The 23,413-nt window shown below is 37.1% G+C and overlaps 1 protein-coding gene across 6 annotated transcripts in view; it reads left to right on the top strand.

The window, feature by feature from the left end:
• SETX (senataxin) overlaps positions 1 to 23,413 on the top strand; it is a 63,770-nt gene that overhangs the window by 4,712 nt on the left and 35,645 nt on the right. For all 6 annotated transcript variants that reach the window (XM_072429476.1, XM_072429475.1, XM_072429479.1 and 3 more), the window contains exons 4-9: positions 478 to 688; positions 2,657 to 2,766; positions 9,360 to 9,579; positions 10,308 to 10,424; positions 11,671 to 11,842; positions 21,774 to 21,864. In XM_072429476.1, coding sequence (XP_072285577.1) covers positions 478 to 688; positions 2,657 to 2,766; positions 9,360 to 9,579; positions 10,308 to 10,424; positions 11,671 to 11,842; positions 21,774 to 21,864 — 921 coding nt within the window. The remainder of the gene's footprint in view (positions 1 to 477; positions 689 to 2,656; positions 2,767 to 9,359; positions 9,580 to 10,307; positions 10,425 to 11,670; positions 11,843 to 21,773; positions 21,865 to 23,413) is intronic.

Raw genomic sequence — 23,413 nt, forward strand, 5'->3', positions numbered from 1 at the left:
AGTAGAAGTCTCCTGAGAGGGATATTGCAAAAGAGCCCCAGAGGTAGGGTATACCTTGGGCTGGATGCCAAATCATGGTGGGCAGTTGCAATGCTGCCCGGCAGGTCCCGGAAGTGTGGCCCCAACATCCACCAAGCTGCAGTGTGTTTAATAGCTGCAGCGTTGTCTAGTGCCTCTTTGGGCTAAATACTTATTCGGTGAATACTTAATGATCACAGGACTGAAAGACAGCCTATGCTGTATACATTATGTATTCTGAACAATTATAAATAATACACTGATATTGCCTGCCTTTAAAAAACCCTTCTTTTTCCTTGTGTTTATTTTTAGGACGATTTGTGTATATGAATATAAGTTATGAGAAGTGCCCACATTAAACTCACATTGTGGCAAAATTTTTAGTAATGAAAAAATTAGCAAAAAGTTTGATTTTTGATTGTTTTTTTGTTGATTGACTTTTTTTTTTTTTTTTTTAAGGCTCTGTGGACCTTGGAAACATCACGGCTTAATAAGCAGCTGGAGAGTGCAATGGAAGAGGATATTGAGGAGGACGATGAGCTCTACTTAGTTGAAGAAGACGGGGAGAAGCAACTTTTCAGATATGATAGCTGCAAATTTGAGAGCAATGCAAGGGTGCCACTTTTGGAGATTCTTAAGTTCCCATATTTGCTTCTTGACAAAAGCATTAGTAAGTACTACTTGGATAGAAAAATATAAACATGGAAGGTGTATCGGCTGACAAATAAAGATATTACAGGTTTTTATGATAGACACATCTTAGAAGAAATATAAGGCAAATATTGTCAGTGATTTAAATTACTACATACCTAATACCAAAACAGGTGAGCATTTTTACCCAGGTAAAGTCTTTGCTTTGAGAAGAAGCAAAATTTAGAGTAATATACTGTATTTTTTGCACTGAAAGACGCACCAAGGTTTAGAGAAGGAAAACTAGAAAAAAATATTCTGAACCAGTATGAGCAGTTCTCCATCCTCCTACATGCAGCATGTCCTATCATTATGGCCCCCTCCGGTGTAGGCTTTGCCTACTGTGTCCCCCTGCACCGAGCAGCCCCATGAATGTCTCCTCTCCCTCCATGTGTCACCTTGTCTTTTGTCCAGTGTCTTTACCTGTCCTATGTGGCCGGTGTCAGGGCTATGAGCTGTGGCTGGGCTCTGCAAGCGGGGCTCCTCTGCCTTGCTGACCATGTCCTCTGTGTTGCTGCTGAATTGCACTGGAAGTGGTGCAGCTGTAATCTCTGCCACCCGGTGGCTCCTGAAGGTACTGCAGCCAGGGGTGGCTGCGCAGCAATATTCGCTTCATAAGATGCACAGACATTTTCCCCCTACTTTTGGGGTGAAAAAATGCGTTTTATGGAGCAAAAAATACAGTAATATGTAGTAACCTGTAAATAAAAAGGAAAACAATTTTAATTTTTTTTTTGTAAGAGGAAATCTGAGAATTTACCAGTGTTTTCTGCAGCACTTACCTCCTAACAAGCAACAAGGTCTGCTGAACAGCTACATGACTGTTCACAGCAGAAGATAAAATAATATTGTGGAATTTTTAATGAAAACTCCTTGGAGTTGTTTTCCATCAGAACCTGGTTATTAGCATTTTAACCAAATTAACCAGTAGTGTATCCAAAATTAATAGTAGATTCAAATTCCTTTAGTACATGTAATTGTACAGTTAGGTCCATAAAAATTTGGACAGACAACTTTTTTTCTAATTTTGGTTCTGTACATTACCGCAATTAATTTTAAATGAAACAACTCAGATGCAGTTGAACTGCAGACTTTCAGCTTTAATTCAGTGGGTTGACCTTGCAGTGCACCCTCTGTATTTACTTTCATGCAGTCTTCTCTTTATGGTAAACTTGGATATCGATATGCCTACTTCCTGGAGAGTGTTGTTCACTTGGTTGGCTGTTGTGAAGGGGTTTCTCTTCACCATAGAAATTATTCTGTGGTTTCTCTTCACCATGGGAATTACTGTTGTCTTCCGTGGACGTCCAGGTCTTTTGGCATTGCTGAGTTAACCATTGCTTTGTTTCTTTCTCATGATGTACCAAACTGTAGATTTTGCCACTGCTAATATTGTAGCAATTTCTCAGTTAATTATTTTTTTCTGCTTTTGCAGCTTAAGGATGGCTTGTTTCACCTTTGACCACATGTTGTCTGTTCACAGCAAAATCTTCCACATACAAGCCCCCCCCCCCCCAAATCAACTCCAGGCCTTTTATCTGCTTAATTGATAATGACATAACAAAAAGAATTGCCCACACCGGCCCATGGAATACCCTTTGAGTCAATTGTCCCAATTACTTTTGAGCCCTAAAATACTTTTGAGACTAAATACTTAGTGGAACGTCACTGGACAAAATGATTGAATCTGAAATGAAGCTAAAGAAAAATTATCAGCCAACCAAACATACGTGACCAATTTTTGAGTTTCCAATTGTATGTGTATAAATGGGGCACATGAGGATAAATATCAATTGAAAGTAGTCCTACCGTGTGAGCAATCATATTTGATTGGAATTCTGATGAAGAGGATTTAAAAAACAGAATATTGTACCTGTGTGTTCAATTGATTACCTTGGATTTTGTATAATTTCCTTTGATAAATCTAAAATAACTGTTTTTTTGCAAGGTGAACTTTGTGTGGTGGCCTTGTGCAAAATGGAACAAGCCAATTACACGTTTCAGGTTTATGAAAAGCTTCCTGGTGTCTACTTGCTACTAGTACATCCCAATGAGACGGTAAGTGACTTTAATTCATTTATATTTTGTCACACAAACATTGGCCAATGAATCTATGTATCAGCATTTGTTGCTTTATTTAAATCTCTCAATTATACCTCTTCTCTTGGTCAACAATTATCCAATGCCACATTATAGTTCCCCCCAGCATGCTTTTGGTGGGCGGGCTGCCCCCCTTTGCCCAGCTCTTTTTAGCAGCTCTAATCCGGACATTGGAGAGGCTGCTCCGTTCTCAGCTGTCATTCGTTCAGAGGTTCCTGTGATCACTGTGTATAAACCTCCATATCTCCTAAACCGTATGTCATAAAAACTTGAAATTTTCAGGGTGAATAGGTAACCCTCATAGTTAGTACTAACCACAATTCTGAGCACCCCAGCTTTAGGGATCAGAATTGTAAAAAATTGTGAAAATATAACATTAGGGTTGCTGTTTTAAAAGCAAGTGCGCCTAGGGAGTCCTTAATTGAAAATGCAAATTGGGGACTCCCGGGGCCACTTACATAGCAAGAAGCATTGAGATGGGACCCCTAAATTGATACCTACCTTTCATATTATGTTACCCTGTCTGCTTCTCTTCTTTGAATCCCAATTTCCCTAGACTGGTGGGGCGTACAAAACCAAAAATGTAAGTGCATTGGGGACACCTGTGGCTAACCGCTCCCCACCAAATTTGAATTACTGTTGCAAATGCACTGCCTGTTTCTCTGGATGGGGGAGGTGCAGGAAACTGAAAAGGTGTGGGGAATGTCTGTGGCTAACACCCCCTAAAATTTAAACACTATGTTATCATTAGAACATAAAAATTTTAGGGGGAGTTATACATGTCCCCCCCCCCCCCCCCTTGCACCTACATTTTCAGTTTCCTGCACCTCCCCATTCCAGATAAATTTGGGGTTTAAAGAACAGAAGCAGGGTTGCATAGTATTACAATAACAGTTTTGTGAAAGGTAGGTAAAATTTTTAGGGGCACCACCCCAATGCCCTCTGCTATGCAAGTGGCCCTTGGGGGTCCCTAATTTACATTTTCAATTTGGCCTCCTAGGTGAAGCTGCAACCCAAACGTTAATTTTCCACAGGTTTTTAAACTCATGATCCCCCATATCTTGAAATTCTTTAAAGAAAATTTGGTTATTAGTAGCTATGAGAGTCCCCTGTGTACCCTAAAATTCTCAAGTCATTACAACGAACAATTTAGAAGATCTGAAGGTTCGAACACGTTGAGTTGTTAGGCTGCAGAATATGACTTGCAGCATTTACACACACAGCTATCACAATGCAGGTGAAAGAAATTTCACAGGCAGTTTTTTTTTTTTGCCCATAAAATGTGGGCAGTGATGAGGAGGGGGGCAGCACTGGCTGTCCTGCCCCCATATGCTATCACATGCATGATGCTCTTAAAGCAACACCACATTTAACATTATATAAAGAGTGATAGAATGTTAAATGTGGTGTCTTCTCCTTCTCCTTCTCCTTCTCCTTCTCCTTCTCCTTCTTCTCCTTCTCCTTCTCCTTCTCCTTCTCCTTCTCCTTCTCCTTCTCCTTCTCCTTCTCCTTCTCCTTCTCCTTCTCCTTCTCCTTCTCCTTCTCCTTCTCCTTCTCCTTCTCCTTCTCCTTCATGGTGGTAAGGACAGCATGGTAAATCTGCAGCCTCCTGGGATATTTGTGTCATACATTCCAGGTAGCTGTGGCCTGCTCCATTTGCGCATCGGGAATATATCAGGCTTTTCTATATTGTAAATCTCACCCATGCTCAATAAAATCAGCACTTGATAAAGTGGCGAGCATTGGAAAGAAGAGGGAAGCTGTACAAGCGTGGGACTCGCTTGGCTCTGTTCATAAACAGATCAAGTGTTTTTTTTTTTTTTTTCACAAAAGTTTTGCGGTACTAAATATAGCGCTAGGTGGCATCTAAGTTTACCTTGGCAGTAAGGTTGCATTTGCTGCCCTTACTTTCCTTTTGCCAGGAACCATTGCTGCTTGAAAAACTGCTAGGCCAGAAAAAGCCTAGCACGTACTGCCTGTTACCAATCCCAGGTGCCTAGTAATTGTTAAGTTATCACTCAGGAGGGGTAAATGGTCCAGGTTTTTGCTGCTAATGTAAACTAAGCATAACTTGTTACGCCACATTGATCACAATATTACAGTACTGCAAGGGATTACACTAATAAAACATGAAACACTAGGCAGTTGGATTAAAATACACCGCACTGAACAGTTTGGGCATAATATAAAAAAAAAAAAAAATTGGACATTCTAACAAGCCAGGCATTGGAAAGTTAGAAAAAATATAGGGGGAAGGTAGAACACTGTCACAAAATATTGGTTACTGGATACCTTTGGCATAAAAAAACTTGCAACACTAAATTTGCTGTGTCTTGCACTGCCCACTTTTTTACCACCTGGCTACAGCTTCCCCCTCATCCGCCTGAAAATTTTCTTGGGAGAACACAGCACGTTTCTAATTTAAACTAAAAAAAAACAATTCTAAAATCACATTATGAAGCCATATGGTGTGTTGTACGTATTTCACAGAACAAGGTCTGCTCCATCGGGAACAAGGAGACCTACAATATCAACAACCTTATTAATATTCACAGTACACTTTGTATGCAAAAACACATATAATTCAAAACAGATTATACATTTTTCAATATTATAATAATATTAATATTTAATGATTGTGAATAATAAAGAAAACTTTTATGGTCATATATAGTAGGCACGTCTAAATAGAATAGGGTGGTTCCTTCACAAAAGGGTAATTTGGGGAGACTGAAAACCACACAGCAGAGTGTAGGGAAGGCTTGGCACTTCAAGCAGAGGAGGACGGTATCAAATCTATCACAAAACTAAGCAACCAAATCCAAGTAATAAAAAATACACCTACCAAATCTACACAAAAATAGAGTACCACAAAAAAAATCCAAACTAGTAGGGTATTAAGCCTATCAAAAAGTTACACTGGGGAACAATTTTGAACACATTTTTTGTTGACTTCAATTTTTAAGCTTATTTACACTAAAATAGGTATGCTGATTCTGAAAGTGCAGTTAGTGTTCTTCTATCACGTCAGGTTTTTTTCTCTACCGCTTATTTTAATGCGATTACTGTAGTGTGGATTTGTATAGGCTATTCATTTGCGCGCAAGACAGTGTGGTCAGAGGTGTGCTGCTCTACGTAGTGAAAAAGCAACATTTATTTTTCTACTTACACATGTATTTCCTTTCTTTCAGATCATGTCTGGCTCTGCTGTTTCTCATCGTAAGGGCCTAAACAACCCTGATTCATTTTTTTATATCTGTGGCAATTTCACCATTTCCAGCCAAAGGATGAACATCAGCACATTTGTAGAGCAAGCCTATTTGGCAAATTTCAGTTAAACTTGGTGATCAAGATGAGTCTGATAAGTGATAAGATGCCATTTGCTATACCTATGGTTTGGCGAGGGCCAGGAGATCATTTCAGTGACTGTTACTTTTGTATAGTGAAAACTTCAGGGTATAACAAGAAAAATAAATGTAACTGAGTATCATAGTCTACCATCAGCAATACGCCCAGTGGCTCATTCAAATGAAATCCCAGTGCCGGTTTTAGTTACACTACCCTCTCTTGAAGAACATGATTATGGTGATGAACTAGGTGACAACAATGATGAAGAGATTAAAATTGAAGAGGGCTCTGTTCGTAAGGGATTTGATCAGCATGAGTTGAGTGATTTGGGACTATCGAAGAAGGCTTCAGAACTCCTAGCATCAAGACTGCTTGAGAAAAACTTACTTGAAAAAGGAACCAAGGTATCGTACTTTCGAACCAGAGAAATGGCATTTCTGCAGTACTTTAGATCTGACAGTGGCTTTGTGTATTGCCATAACATACCTGGTTTAATGAAGGAATTGGGAATCGATAGCTCAAAGCGGAGCTTGAAGTGTGTCCTCCTTCACAATGGCAAAATATTTGAGTCTGTCCCAATTGGCCATTCAGTTTCTCTTTGTGAAGAGTATGCAGACGTAAGAGAGTCATTGAGTTGTTGAAATATCACCAACACAATTGGGTCATCTGTGTTGACCTTAAAATGGTATGCTTCCTTTTTGGTCAGCAACGCAGGTACACCAAGTATCCCTGTTATCTGTGCATGTGGGACAGCAGAGCTCATGATAGGCATTGGGTGGAAAGGAATTGGCCTCCAAAATCTACCATAAAACCAGTTGATCCAAACATTCTACATGAGCTTCTTGTTGATAGAGATAATATTATATTCCCGCCTCTTCACTTTAAACTGTGTCTGATGAAGAAGTTCGTTAAAGCTTTACCAACTGAAGGAGACTTTCAGGTACCTTATTTTGGCATTTTGCTAGCCTGTCATTTGAAAAAATAAAGGCCGGCATATTTGACAGATCCACAGATTCGGCAGCTCATCAAAGATGAACATTTCATTGGGTCAGAAGTCGAAAAGAATGCTTGGTTCAAAGCCATTGTCAAAGATTTTCTTGAAAACATACGAACAAATAACTAAACAGAAATTGTTCAGAAACTCTTGGAGATCTACAAAATGCTTGGTTGCAACATGAGCATCAAGGTGCATTTTCTGCATAGCCATCTTTCTAACTTCCCGGAAAACCTTGGTCCAGTCGGTGATGAGCAAGGTAAATGACTCCACCAACCAAGATTTGAAGTTCATGGAAGGAAGGTATCCAAGTAGATGGGGATGTACATATGATGGCTAACTATTGTTGGAGCATCCGGCGGGATTGTCCAAACACTGAACACTCCAGGAAGAGCTACAAGCGTAAATTTTTACCTTAATTCAAATGTTTTACTTTAAAAAAAAAAAAATGTCAGAGTAACAAGAAATTTAAATAAACAGTACATTTCAAATTATTTCAATAATTTTTCATTGTATTTAAAATTTGTATGCTTTTTGACAAAAATGGTGCATCCCCTGTATAGTAAAAACTGGATGTGATAGCTGGGAAAAACTGGGGTCATTTCTAGATTCGCCACCCAAAAATTAGTAAAAAACACGTGTAAGATCTACCTCAACAAAAAATGCATTCCCCAGTGTTCTATAAATGATCTGTGTCAGTGTATTCCTAAATTCCTAATTATAAACATACTACGTAGTCCCCAGGGTACATACGAGATGGGGACTATAGGTTTGTTCTTAAGTTGAATTTGTAAGTCGGAACAGGTACATTATTTTAAAGCAATTAGGACAGATGTTTGTCACAACATATTATTAGGCAGAATGGTGTCGGTTACTGTATAAAATCCTCACTGTGATTTATTCACGGACAAAGCAAAAAAAAAAAATCTTTATGGAGTCTAGACATTCGTTAACTTCTGGAGTAGGCTGTCATTTGATATGCAAAAAGAACGAGCTGCAGAGTTTATTATGGTCATTAAAGAGTTTTAGGAGGCTGAAGAATGACCCCTTAATATCATCCCCCAACCTCAGCTGTGGTAAGCAAAAGATTTCTTCTGTAAGTCATGCAAACTGCCCCCCTCCAAGCCTCTGTTCTGCACACAGCAAGGAAGGAAGCCTGTTCCTATCAAGGAAGACATCCTTAACCCGGGTACAACCTGTACTAACAATTTGTATCTTAAAGTGCCTAAATAATTTGTGTTGATTATTTATTATGTCACAAAATTATCACCCCGGATTTAGAAAAAAAAAAAATTACTAAGAGCCCATAACCCCAGTGCAGCAAAGATTTAGAAAGCACAACATACCTCTGCCAATACCTAGCTTTAATTAGCTTCCGCCATTGAAAATGAGTAGAATTAGTATATTCAAATGCCAAAAAACGAAAGATAAATAAAACTACCATATATTGAAAATCCACTGAAATTGAAATCCAATATTTAAACAGAAAACAATATTAATAACAAATAAAACTCATAGTTGCTCATATATTGCTAGAATTGTCTGCTTTAACTAATTAAAAAATGGGAGAATAGTATAGTTCAGAAAAATTTTTTAGCTACCAAGGATATAATATACTGATCTCTGCTACATCCTTTTGTGATTCGCGTCCCTTGCAAAGTGGATTCTCCAAAGATAGCCCAATGGCCTGCTTCCATTGCAGCACTCTTCAGACAGCTAGGTGACGAGCTTAGTCTCATCTGCTGAGAACGCATGGGGGAGATATAGGCATAATGATAGATTTATTGGGTCGTTTCTCTATACATTGCAGTAGCCCACCAAGCCTAAAAAAAAAAAAAACTAACTAGGAAAACTAACAATATATCAGTTGGGGACTTGTCCAGAATGTGTGCGGTCCATCTACTCAGCCCTGAGCGTCTAATCTCATTGTTCAAATTCACTCTATACCAGAAATAACCATAAGACATCACTCATCTGCTAGGATTAGGGGCTGATAAATGTTTGTCTATTTATGTTTGTCTGGTTTATTCAATCTTTGGATAACAGGTTTTTTTTTTATCACTGATAGAATATACAAGTTTAATTAGCCTGTTGAGGAATCAGCATAACGAGATGTGCCATGAATCCAATCTCTAACATATCCGGTGATTGCTGCCTAGATATATAGTTCCTTGTCTAGGAAATTAACTCGTGTTTTTTTTTTTTTTAGATTCGTCGCTGGGCCATTTTGACTGCAAGAGCACAGGGGAAGGTAGATAGGGATGATTATTATGACTTGGAGGAAGTTTTCACCTGCCTTTTTAAAGTCATTGAGCTTGGTCTGTTTGAATCCGCTGACATTTACATATATACAGAGCTAGAAAATGGAAAGCTGACCCTTCTGCCATCACATTTGTATGACACTGCTAATTACAAGAACTACTGGCTGGGTAAGTCAGACCATTGTGTCATTAACTAGTTTGTTGTTTTAAACCATTGCTGTTTTCCTAGGTTATCAGACTGATTTTACATATTTGCATCTGTGTCCGTTATAGCTTTATTAGTTGCCACTATTATAGTATATCGAAAACCTGTAAACATTTTATTTTTCTCTAGTCCTAACAAAAAGGCTGTCAAGGTGGAACTAAACCTGGAGTTGCAGGTATAGCCACCCTCTCTCCTTCTGTATCCTATTTCTGGCCACCTCGAATGGCCGATCAGGATGATATAGCTTCCGTGCGGAGCCTGAGTTGACCTTGGTAACAAACCATGAGCTGTGCATGCTCAACCTTGTGAAAATTAGCAGCTGGGCAGTGATTGGGCAGTTAAGAATAGTTATTGCAGAAAGGACTTCACCTGCCCCTTTCTGCAGTAACTAACCTGCCTGAATTGTGAATTTTTGAAATTGTGAGGCTGGAACTTCCACTTTAAGCCGTGTCAGAAAAAAAAAAAAATAGGCCATTGACTTGTAAGCCAATAAAGTAATTATGATGTGCTTGACATCCAGAAAACCAACGTTCTTATGAGAGGTCAGCTATAGCAGCTGCTCTCATGACAGATTTATTTTCATTTCAGAACTGCCATTAGGTTTTTAAAACATAATAATGTTTGGGAAGCACTGTGCTTTAAAATGTGGTCTTCTGCTTAATTTCTTTTTCCACCTTTTTATTATCTGTAGGTATTTGCATGTTGCTGACAGTGCTTGAGGAACAGGCCATGGCCTCATTGTTGCTAGGGCCTAACAAGCAGAATGATTTCATGCAGTCTATTCTTCATGTGATGGAAATAGAAACAGGTTAGTTTTACTGTGTAGTAATATTCTTTGCTTCATCAAATGATCACTTTCAAAGACTGAAAGGTAGGCAAATCTGACTGCTTTTGGCTTTTTGTTATGTTAATATGTATTTTCATTTGTGGAGAGTTAAACTAGAAACTGAAGCTCTGAAGTTGGTTTGAAACACATTTAAAAAAAAGTGTTAACTGATTAACCCGCCAAAAGATTTTGGTCTACCATATATATACAGCACTCTATAGCTAGAAATATGACATTTGTTAATGCTGCTCTAATCCTTTCCTATATTATCAAATATTTGCAGGTTCACAGATAGGGAAAAAGGATTACCTGGTTATCGAAGTAGTTTTACAATAATCAACCCCTAAATTTACCTAGGTACAAAAATACCATAGGGCCCATAGCCAGATTTGGGCCCAAATGAAAAGATGGAGTATTTTGGGTGTTGGCAAAAGACCAAGATAATTTACATATGTGAATATGAAAGTATACAGATTTATGTGAATATGAAAGTATACAGATTTATTGAATTTTATGACTCAATGCATCTGTACAAATCGTTAAATCTCACATCAAGTAATTTAAAAAAGATATAGATCTGCGGTCACCAACCGGTTGTCCGTGAGAAAATTTTCACAAATGGCCTTCCCAGGGGATAACAAGGAGATTTGGAATTCCAAACTACTAATAAAGTATACCAGAAAAGGTTAGATGTACCTCCAGGAATGTACGTAAAAGTGTCCCTATTCAAGAGTAAGTTCAAAGAAGCTCTGGTTTTAAGGGGATTTCTTTCAGAAAAAGGGGAAAGATTTTGGCATGCATACTCTGTCAGTACTTTAACCCTTGTGTCTTTCCTTCCTTTCTCCTAGAACTGTGTTATTATCATTCCCAACAAATTAAATCCCCTGACATAGCTCTCTATGGTGCAGAAAACCACCAGAGAAGTCTTTCCCCTAAAGGATGCCCCTTGAAATCTGAGCTTCTTGAACTTGGAAGTACATCTAATCTTTTCTTTTATACTTTGAGTGGTTTAAAGTTCTAAATCTCAATGATATCCCCTGAGGAAGCTATTTGTAAAACATGTAAAAACACTAGGATTTATTGAAGGGAATCAACCATATTGTAACACCTGATCACATAGATGGACTTAAAAATCCTCTATTTAATTTTAAGCAAATATATGGACAAATTCACGGTTGTTGGAATTTTTAAAATATTTACCAACTTCTACTGCTTTTGATTATTTTAGATGAAAGAACAAACCCTTTTTGGCCTGCTCTTCACTGCTTCATGACCATTCTCGATCGTTTGGGTTCCAAAGTTTGGGGGCAGCTCATTGATCCCATCCAGGCATTTCAGACCATCATAGGGAGTCCCAGTTACAACAGTGAGATTGAAAACATCAGAAAAAGCTTCCAGAGGTATATCTTAAAAGTTGCCTTTTACAGAAGAATCACTGCATCACAAAAATAAATAAATATTGTCTGCTATTTGGTCGAATCCATGTGTCTTATACTAAATCAAGTGCACTGAATCCAAATATGAAGTCCAATTCTGGCTAGGACGTTAGGATCTTAAGTTAAATAACGCATAAAAACGCGATTAGCTACTTTCTCTTGTTCTGCAGTTACTATGTAATCTCTATACATAACTAACTTTTGCCTCATAGTTCCATGACGTTACAAAAACATAGTTTTATGTTGCAACAACATATACAATTACACATAATTTTTCTAAGTCCTTGTTCAGAACACTTCAGAAGTGTTTCAGAGACTTGCTTTTGTGTTTGTGGTTCTCTGGTGTTCCCCGTTGCAGAAACCAGGAACTGGAATCTTTACATCATGTGGCACTGGCTTCAGAGCAGATTCACAATCGGGATAGACAATTTTTGACTTAGTGTTCTAAAACCCAGCAATTTTACTCATACAGAAGTAGCAGTCAAAGTGATGGTCTTTTGGCTCAGGCCAAAAACCATAGGAACAACAAAAGGCATTTTATTCCTTTTCCCATTCAACCATTGTATTAGGCCAACGTAACACACCTGACAGCAGATATGAGGTGCCTAGCTTTTATCCTGACCTCCAATTTCGCATCCAAAGTAATACTTGTAAGCAAATCTCGCCCTCTTGGTTGGGTTCTTGCATTGATCACACGGGTATATTTGCCATAAATGTAACAAAAATTGTCCGGTTCTATAACACAGCTGTGCTTACTTATCTTTAGCTCAAAACAGACTCACTGCTACCTAACTACTATCTAGTAAGATGGTTTTGCACTAGACAAGCCCTTGGTCCATCTTGCCTTATATACCTAAAGTCAGCTCACTGACTTGCCCAGACATGCCCAGCCGCTGCTGAAACATGCATGCCACCAGGGGAAATGATTCAGCTGAGGCGGCAGCAGACATAGTGGTAGCTGCAACTGTTATAATGTTCTCATGTAAAAACACATTACCTAATTACTGACCATTTGAACAACTATAGCACGTTTATAACATAAAATCTGTATGTGATAAGCAAATTCCGAGTTCAGATTTGGAATCGGCACACACGATATAATGTAAATCCCGTATTATTTCCAGTAGCAAAATCGTTGTGCAGTGTTAGCGGTATGTTCAGTCCATTGACAAATGGATATTCTCCATTTTTATATTCTGTTTGTTGTGGGTTAGACAATGGGTAACTAAAGGTTCAACTCTTCCTTGTGTACACAACCCCTGAGCTTACTGAGTGAGCCCAGTGTCCCTAGGAAAGTGGCTCTTCTTCAACATCTTGTAACTCTTTAATGATCAAGATCTGCAGTTTTTTTTGCACGTGGAGTCGGTAGATAAATCCTCCGACTCTCCCAACTTCTCAGTTTCTGGTACCCCTGACTTTGACTTCTGTCTTTACAGGTTTTCTTTTTTTTTTCCAATATAATTTTTATTTTCAATTTTACATATAACACATTACCACAAAACATTACATACAATAAATGCAAATTTTAAAAGTAAACAAATCACATTACAGTGCTCATTGACCTTCTAATAAGTACCAAACATACCTCAACTGCAATATCATCTTAAAGATATACTATTTATAAAAAAAAAAAAAAATTTCCTACTGCCCAAGAACATACATAGAATCATATCTTCACGTTTATTATCCATAGATCATATTTGATCTGCCAGTAACTTGCCAAAGAAAGTAATCAATACTTTTATATTATATTAAAACGTACCACGTGTAACACCCCTAGTGGAATATTTAAATCTATCATATATAAACATTTTTTCTTGAACACTGAATACTAGTGACTTGTTTATCTTCTGCTTTTTCTGTTTCAAATTTTTCTTTATGAAAAAACATTTTCAAGATTCTGATTACCCCTTGTAGAGTAGATGCTATGGTATTAATCCATTCATTAAGAATGGCCCTCCTAGCTGCTAACAAACATATAGTAATCCATCCTTTATATTTTATAACTTGCATATATGTGTCTTCTTTCCCCAAATAAACATAAAATAGGGTCCATCCGAATAGATTGATTAGTGGTCTCATTTGGTTTACTGCTTGCAAATAATAAAGCTTGAGACGTCCATACTTGATTTGTGTCTTTTATCTAATAATTTTTGCCAATAATACAACTATTTTCATTTCCACAGCTTAAATACACTACACGTAAACCCCGGTGCAAAATTTTGGTCTCCAGTAATGGGAAGATATTTAGATATACTTATTGGTACTTTACTCACTACTTATTTTTACTTATTGGTAATTTACGTCTAACCTCTCGCCATGTTAATACCGTATCTCGTATTAACAAATTATATTTCAATTGGTCTGGCAATCTAGTTACCCTACATTGTAGTAAGGCATTCAATTCCCATGGTCGTACCATATTAGTTTCTATATTAAAGTTAGAACATCTAGATGTATCCTTTACCCAGTCTACTACATGGTGTATGAGACATGCTAAATTATAAAACCTTATGTCTTGGAAGTTTACCCCTCCCTCCTCCTTTGGTAAAAGCAGCCTATTTAAAGATATTCTCGCTCTTTCCTTGCCAAAGAAACTTACTAAATGCCTTATTCAAAATTTGAACATCTTTATGTTTTAATAGCAAGGCTATCATCTGCATCGGATATAGAAATTTTGAAAAAGAAGCCATTTTGTTTAATTGACATCTACCAAAAAACGAAAGTGGCGGTCTACCCCACAGTTCCAGTTCTTTACAGATTCTTTGTATCAAGGGGGGACAGTTCAGACTGTATAAAGATGAACATTTTCCAACTTTGATACCAAGATAAGTAATATACGATTTAGCTATTGCAAAAGAGACATTTTCTGCCCAGGTTATTTTTGAGGGTGTGCCAATGATATCTCACTTTGATCTTTGGACCTGAAATCCTACTAAACTTCTGAAATAGATCCTGGACATATTTAATATCTACATTTGGTTTAGCTGTATATAATACGATATTATCTGCAAAATATGAAGCTCTAACTTCCTGGGTCCCCACCTTTACTCCATGAAAGTCAGATGTCTCCTCTATCATACGTGCTAATGGCTCCAAAGCTAAATTAAAAAGCAGGGGTGACAACAGACATCCCTGCCGTGTACCCTTCGGTATCTCAAATGCAGCTGATATATATCCTGGTGTATGTACTCGTGTAGGTGAAAGGTACATATTCTGTATCAAATGTAGATATGAACCAATAAATCCAAGTTTATGTAACACTTTAAATAGCCATTGTGTACTAACATTATCAAATGCCTTTTTAGCATCAATTCCCAATATTGCTATATCATTATCCAATTGTACTTTAGTAACTTCAAGAACTGCCAGCACTTTCTGTTTATTTGTCACTGCAGCTTGTCCCCTTACAAACCCCACCTGAGTGGGGAGTATCAATTCTGGTATAGAAGCTTACCTTTTGTCCATAATTTTTTACAAAATCTTCGCATCCACATTTATCAGTGAAATCGGCCTATAGGACTCTGGTAGCATCCAGTTCTTATCTTTTTTTGGCAATACTTCATTGTATGCTTCTTTACCTGTTGGAAAATAATTACCGGAAGTCCACATAGTATTATAAAGTTCATATAAAACTAATGACCAATCATCTTTTCACATCTTATAGATCTCTGCTGTGTACCCATCTGGACCAGCTGCCTTCCCATTTGCCAACAGGATTTCTCATTTTATCTTCACACATTTGCATTCAAACTTCACACTTCTGCAACTAAACTTCACAAAAAAAAATTTAGACCCCCTAATTATTCATAAATCAATAAATTTATTAAAAATTAAATATAACACATTATTTTTACCATAAAAGTTTTTCTCAAGAAACATTAATAAAATATATGAAAATAAATTGTTAATTTGTCAGTTATGTTTTTTACTTTATATAATTTTAAAATTAAATATCTTTAGGGGATTTATACTAAGATTTAAAATAACAATATTCATCTTTTTTCTTCAGTTATTAGCTTTATATTTATTATTGCATTTACCCAGAGAATTAACCCCCCTGTCAGTTTTTTAATGCAAAAAGTGATCCTATTTTTTTTGCATAGAAATTTTTTTTTATTGTGGGCCTGTAATTTTTAGGATTAACTCCCGGGTATGATAAATATATTTATTATATTATAATCATAATTTATATTATAATACATAATTATAAATAATAATTTAAAAAAATACTGAAATAATGGACAACAATGTAATCTTGAAATAAAATATAAAATTAAAAATGTACTTTTATTTTTTTCATGTTGTGTGGTGTTTTTGTACTGTAAAAACCATTTAAAGGCATATCACATTGTAATCTGCTTTTAAATTTCCCTCCCAGACACACCCCCCAATACATCTTAATGTTTCTTGAGAAAAACTTTTATGATAAAGAATATTGTGGTATATTTACTTTTATAATAAATTTATTGATTTATGAATAATTAAGGGTTCTAATTTTTTTATGAAGTTTGGTTGCAAAAGTGTGATGATAAAATGAGAAACCCTGTAATATGCTAAAGTGTTTTCCATGTTAATTGAAAGATGGCAACATACATGCCATTTAACCACAGAACTACTGGCTAGAAAGCTGACGCTCTACTGTATTGACCAGTTTAAACAAAAGACAAAAAAATTAAAACAATAAGGTTTTTTTTTATACTTTTCATCCAGTGGCTATAAAGTATTAGCATAGCATGCATAAAAATCAGGAACAAGAACTTTTACCAGTTTAAAAATATGAACCACATTCTTTGGTAGTTTTTAAACAAAAACAAAGTGACTAAATGAACAAAAACACAAGCTGGAAAACCTAAAACAGTTTATTAAACTTGGAATATAGTTGTAGGATATTTTTAGAGCTGAAAATAGTCTTTCAACACTGACTTGGGTGGGTGTCATTACTGTTATAATTCTAGCCGCATTACTAATTTCAGGATAAACAATGATGGCTTCTTCTACAGTCAGTTTTGATGAGCGATCATATTTTTCTACTTTTAATTCTTTAAAAAAACTCCTGCTGGAATCTTTTTATTTGGACATTTTCTGGTTGTTTGACTCTCATGCATATGAGAAATCGCTTTACTGTTGAAAGTTCCATTTTGTCCAAGTAGGAATCAGTCTAATTCTTCATTTGAAGAGGAAAATCCTGAGTTACCAGTGCTTATAGCTTCATCCAATGGTGGTGTTTCAGGTAGCAATCCCTTCATGCGAACTGCTGCATCAAAGAGGGCCTTTTTTGCAGTATCAGTCTGGTCATCCCTCAACAAAATTTTGGTCATTGGATCAACATAAATAGCAGCTAACAAGATTTGATTATCCAGTAAGAGATTTTCTCTTTTTTTCATTGAAGATACAATGCCATGAGCTATTAACCCTCCACTTTTATTCAGGCAATATATCAAGCTTTTTAATTTCAAGAAGAATTTACCAGGTGTTAAATCTGCAAATTGCAAACTCTTGGGGACAGTAAAGGGGTTAGAAAGTAGATTTCCCAGTGCTTTTACTTGTGTCCCCTGGCTTTCAGTTAATAAAACAATTTCATTGTCCAGTTCTTTAAGAAAGTCTTTTAATTTAAGCAAACACTTTACCATCAAAAAAAGTGCTTCCCCAGCATGTTGTTTGAGCCAAAATGGCTCCTTTTCCTGCACGTCTTCAAAATGGCATCTGTTTTAGGGGCCTCGGGTGCAACAGTTACTTGCCTCAATTTGCCAATTAGAGTAGTTACATGACTATCTTTCAATCCATCTCTTTTTGCAAGTTGCAGAGTATGAACAGCACAACGCATATGTTGAATAGTAGTATGCTTAGATGCTTCTTCAACAATGTTATCCAAAATGACTCTATTCTCTTCGCTTTCACTTTCTTCAATACTTGCAGAACTGTTTTCCCTTAATATCTGTCTCACTTTCTTCTACTGTATTAATTTTCTCATTGGTGCTCAACATATTGGAGGCATTATCTGTCACAATACATAGAACCTGTTCCTTTTTAATTTCAAAATCTTCTAGAACATCATCCTCCACTAACTTCTAAGATAGTCACTGGTGTGATGTGCCTGGGTGTCCTTTACTCCCAAGGTTTGCGTTATTGTTTTATTATTTTCATCAGCAAATCTAACATTGTTATGGTAACTTTGTCAGATATAAAGAATCTTTTTAGTTGTCCCCAGTAGATTTTTGAACATTTTTTTTATCCCAGAGGTAGATGGATTATTTTCATTGATATCTTTCTCATTTACAACTTCTAACACTTTAGGATGAAAATGCTGCAAGTGTCCTTTCAAATTTGATGCACTTGTAGGTGCATTTTTGTTAGACCCACTGAAACTGCAGAGAGATATCTGTAACCTTGACCACAACCTTTTCTCAAACTGCCTTGCGTCCCTAACCCCCTCCCTCTCCAAAATCACCTCCCCAGACGAAGCTGCCATCATGTTAAACCACTCTTTTTCCCTGGCTTTCGATAGTGTTGCTCCTGCCACCTTCCGCTACCCCCGCCCTGCATATCCCCGACCCTGGCTCAACCACACCAAACGGCTACAAAAGTCTGTTCATGCAGCTGAGCGCAAGTGGAGGAAATCTGGCCTCAGCGCTGACTTCATGGACTACAAAGCCAAGCTTCAAAGCTTTAACACAGAGCTCACTGTCACCAAACAAGATTATTTCTCGTAGTCTCATATCCTCCTTTGGCTTACAGTACCATCTGTATGCTGATGACACTCAAATCTATCTGTCCACCCCTGACCTTTCTCCCTCAGTCCTGTATAAGGTCTCATGCTGCCTGTCAGCCATCTCCTCATGGATGTCTGACCGATTCCTGAAACTCAACCTGTATAAAACAGAACTCATCATCATCCCCCCCTAAAATTCCAATTCCCCCTCTGACCTATATCTGTTAACAACACTGTTATTCGGCCCTCCCCTCAGGCACGTTGTCTTGGTGTCACCTTTGACTCGGGCTTCTCCTTTACCCCCCATATTCAGAACATTTCCAGGTCCTGTCACTTTCACCTACGCAACATCTCCAAAAACCTGCCCCTACCTACCTGTCCCCTGAGACCACCAAACTCCTTGTACATGCTCTTATCTCCCGTCTGCACTACTGTAACATCCTTCTCGCTGGTATTCCACTAACCCTACTCTCTCCTCCACAATCTATCATGAACGCTGCAGCCAGACTCATCCATCCTTCCCTCCGCTCCTCTTCCGCTGCATCTCTTTGTAGTTCTCTCCATTGGCTTCCATTTCACCTTTAGAATCAAATTTAAGCTCCTGTGCTTTGCCTTCAAATCCCTACACAGTTATTGTCCCACTTACATTTCTGACATGGTTAAAAAATACTCCCCCTTAAGCTCCTGTGCTTTGCCTTCAAATCCCTACACAGTTATTGTCCCACTTACATTTCTGACATGGTTAAAAAATACTCCCCCTGCCGCTCTCTCTGCTCCTCCAATGACCTACTAATGACTTCAACACTCGTAACCGTGCGTGTGATGAGGTTATAAGACTTCTCTAGAGCTGCTCCAACTCTCTGGAATGGTCTTCCCCATCCTATTCGGCTTGCTCCTACTTTCTGCTCATTTAAAAGAGCGCTCAAAACCCATTTTTTCAAACTTGCCTACCCGTCTTTTGTCAATTGAAACCACCACTAATTACCACCACTACATATCTCCCATCCTATTGTGTGTGGAATTCCCCCACCTACTAGATTGTAAGCTCTTCAGGGCAGGGTCCTCTCCTCCTGTATCACTGTCTGTATTAGTCTGTCATTTGGAATCCCTGTTTAATGTACAGCGCTGTGTAATATGTTAGCACTATATAAATCCTGTTTAATAATAATAATAACTGCTAATTTTTGCATCACATTGTTTTTCAATATAATCTTCAAGAATACATTGGCAGAAGAAATGCTTCCCATCATTTGATAATGTAAAGTGCTCATAAACAGCAGACTTTATCGTGTTTGTTGACAGACTTTTTGCCATTGTGAATGGGGGGCTTTAACTAAAATATAAATATAAAATGTTATACTAACTTACATACATACATACATACATACATACATACATCACGGCACTATACACACAAATAAGCTATAGCCCTGCACTAAACTTAGACATAATTTGTCCTATACAGAAAAATATATACTATACACACAACACGGAGCCCTACATTTTACTCAGAAACATACACACAATATGCACTATACACAAACATTCATACATTCCTGCACCATACACACAAACATACACATAGCCTTGCAGTTTTATCCACAAACATGCACACAGCCTTCTAATGTACTACACACAAGCAGCCATGCAGTTTTAAAAATAAACATGACCACTTACACTTGAATTCAAAAAGCTGTTCCTCCAAGTTCTTCTAAACCCTTTTTTGCATACAGAGGAATTTGAACAGACACTGCTGGCTTTATCTTTGTTTTCTGATTTACTGCTGAAGACAGGGCAGTGGGAGGCTCCAGGGCCAAGGGTACCACTAAATTAACTTCCTAGTATTAGGTGGTGTGCAAAATTATGTTAAAGTTCAGCTCTTGATAGGAGCATATATGAAAAGTGCAGACAGGACACCTGAACACACCAGGTCATAGCATTCATCTTCACCTAAATCATTACACTTGTTTACACTCAAATGAATTTGTTAAACAAATTTTATCTGAAATAAAATGAAAACACTTTTTGTCCAGATTACAATAATGTGAATGTCAGGTTGTATAATAGCTCAGCTGAACTTCACTCTAGTGGAAATACAACTATGCTCTGGGCTTTATTCTTACATCAGAGAAGTACCTAAATATGACTATTGTTTCGTGAAATAGAACATTTGAACTTGCTGTATTTTTTTTATTGTAATTTAAATTTATCAGGAGTCGCAGTCGGCACATTTTTATCGACTCCAACTTCAGTTACCCAAAATTGTCTCCGACTCCACAGCCCAGTATCATAGCACAAGTTGCTGTGAAAGTTAATAAATAAATGTATAGGCTTCAGTTTTTTTTTTTGCTCTTTGATTAACTCACAGTGAGGATTTTATACAGTAACTGACACAACACTGCCTAATAATATGTTGGTAAGCTTTAATTGGCAAGCTGTTGATCTCAGTCTTTGGTGAGTTTATGACCTTTTTTATTAGGTTTTATAAAAATAGTAAAATGCACATCTTTAAACTGTGGGCAGCATCCAGAACAAATTTAAAGATTTTCTGTAGAAACCTACGGGAAATCACGTTTCGGCTAACAAATGTGGTTCCAGAACAAATTATCTTTGTTAGCCGAGGCATCGCTGTATACAGATCAAGATGCATTGCAGCTGCTATTGTGCTTATCAATGTCAAGAGGTGAAGACGCTACATGCGCTACTTTGGATTGCCTACTGTTTCATTCTGTAGTAATTGCATCTGTGGATACTCCAGACTGCAGGGTTGCACCACTGAAATGTATGCGCTTTGACTTTGTGTATTTTTCTTCCAGAAAAGCTACAATGGCTCAGATTAGAAACTTGAAGCCATCTCTATTTTCTTAAAGGAACACAACTTGGAGTGTGCCTGCATTCTGTTTCCTTACAGATACATAGCGGGGCTACATTTACATGGACTGTTTTTGTACCACTTTTAAATGTGTTTATGGGCATTTTTACAAAAGATGCTGCGTTTAAACACCGGTGTAGATGTATCTTTAAGCTGATTCTAAAAACAATAGTTTTAGAAAATAAAATACAAAAGACAAAATCCTAACGTTAGGTAACTTTAAGTGAATTCATGTATTTATTTATTTAGAAATGACTTGCAGTATAAGTAGTTGTACTGAAGTGTGTATTCTTGTCATGCTTTTCTATCAGGACAACAAAGACTGAACCTGATCCAGACGACAATGATTTAGTGACATGCAGCCAGGCTGTGTACAGTTTTAACAGTGAAAAATTAAAAAAGGTAAAGTGCTTACATCCCTTTCTATTGATTGTCTCTAGTTTTATTAATCGTCTGTGTTTTAAAAATGGATTATTGTTTATTTTTGGTGCATAAGCATTGTTTATTCTTACTAAATCTTAACCAACTGCAGCCAACTTTTTTTCTGCATTTGGATAGAGTTGGTAAAATTTTTAGACTTTTGGTTTCTTTATTTTGCTGCCTTACTGGGAGAAGATCCAATCTTTCTGTTTAGAGGGTTACAAGAAACCATTGTTTTCTTTTTCCCCTCTGGAAGATCTCTCTAATTCTGGTGACAGTTGTAAACACCCCCCTTCCTTAAGTTGACACAGAAATAAAAAACATTGAAAGAACTTTTTCAGTTTTCAATCTACAAAATGAATACCTTTTCCCTTTTTTAGTTTTGTAGTGCAACTAGATAACCATATATCCATTTCCAAGTGTGATGGCTTTTAAAATCATTTTAATGTTGCTTTTTTGTCCAGCCACCTCTCATACTCCAAAAAATGTACTTCAACATGCAAAACAAAGCGCCAACAATAAAATAACGCATTACAATCTTTGTCATTATGTGTTTTGCTAAAAAAAGATTAAAAAAAATACTAAATAGTTCAAAATATACTTTCTGTGATATGCTTGTCTGGGTAGCAGCCCTGTAAAAAATAAAAGGTCATCGATGTTGCTCACTTTGTTGCTCTCCTATCTGCTAATATCCAGCTGGTAAAATATGTGTGTTTGTTTGTTTTTTGTTTTTTTTTGTTTTTTTCTCCATTATCATCTTTTTCCAAAGTAGTATAGTATTATTAGTACAAGTAGTCCCTGGGTTACATAGGAGAAAGGGACTGTAGGTTTGTTCCTAAGTTGAATTTGTATGTAAGTCCAAACAGGAACATTATTTTCCATTTTTTTGTTTAAACATATAAGGTAGTGTGGTGTCAGTTACAGTATAAAATCCTCACTGAGTTAATCATAAACAAAGCAAAAAAAAACTTTATGGAGCGTAGACATTCAATAACTTCTGAAGCAAGCTGTGCTTTGATATGCAAAAAGAAAGAGTTTGTCTTGGTCATTAAAAGTTACAAGAGCTTGCAGAAGAGCTCAGTCTCAGCTGTGTTTAGCAAAAGATTTGTGGCGGGATGTCCTTTAACCCGGGGACTAGCTGTAGTAGTATATTAGGATGACTTATCTCCTTGAGAACTGTCACACAGATAAGCTCCTAATTCAAGTTGTTCTTAATCCCGCAAAGCCTCCTGTTTTAGACAAACACCTTGATGTTACCGTTCTTCTGCTTGGCAAGTTTACTTAAAAAGACATTTTTTAAAAAGGGCACAAAATAAAAACTTTTCATCCAATACTTCCATTCATCAGTTCTAGTGACAAATGTCAAATGTGCATTATCTATCTTCAGAAAATAAAGGTTCTACTCATAAATGATTTCTGTTTTTTCTGTTGGGGCCCCTACACTTCCAGTTTGTGCCCCTGCCTTTTGACCTCTCCTCCCTACTTTAGATATCCCCTAAACTGCTAGTCCCTGTATTAAATATTTTGGTCT

This window comes from Pyxicephalus adspersus, chromosome Z (genome assembly GCF_032062135.1).
Source record: "Pyxicephalus adspersus chromosome Z, UCB_Pads_2.0, whole genome shotgun sequence".
Classification (NCBI taxonomy): domain Eukaryota; kingdom Metazoa; phylum Chordata; class Amphibia; order Anura; family Pyxicephalidae; genus Pyxicephalus; species Pyxicephalus adspersus.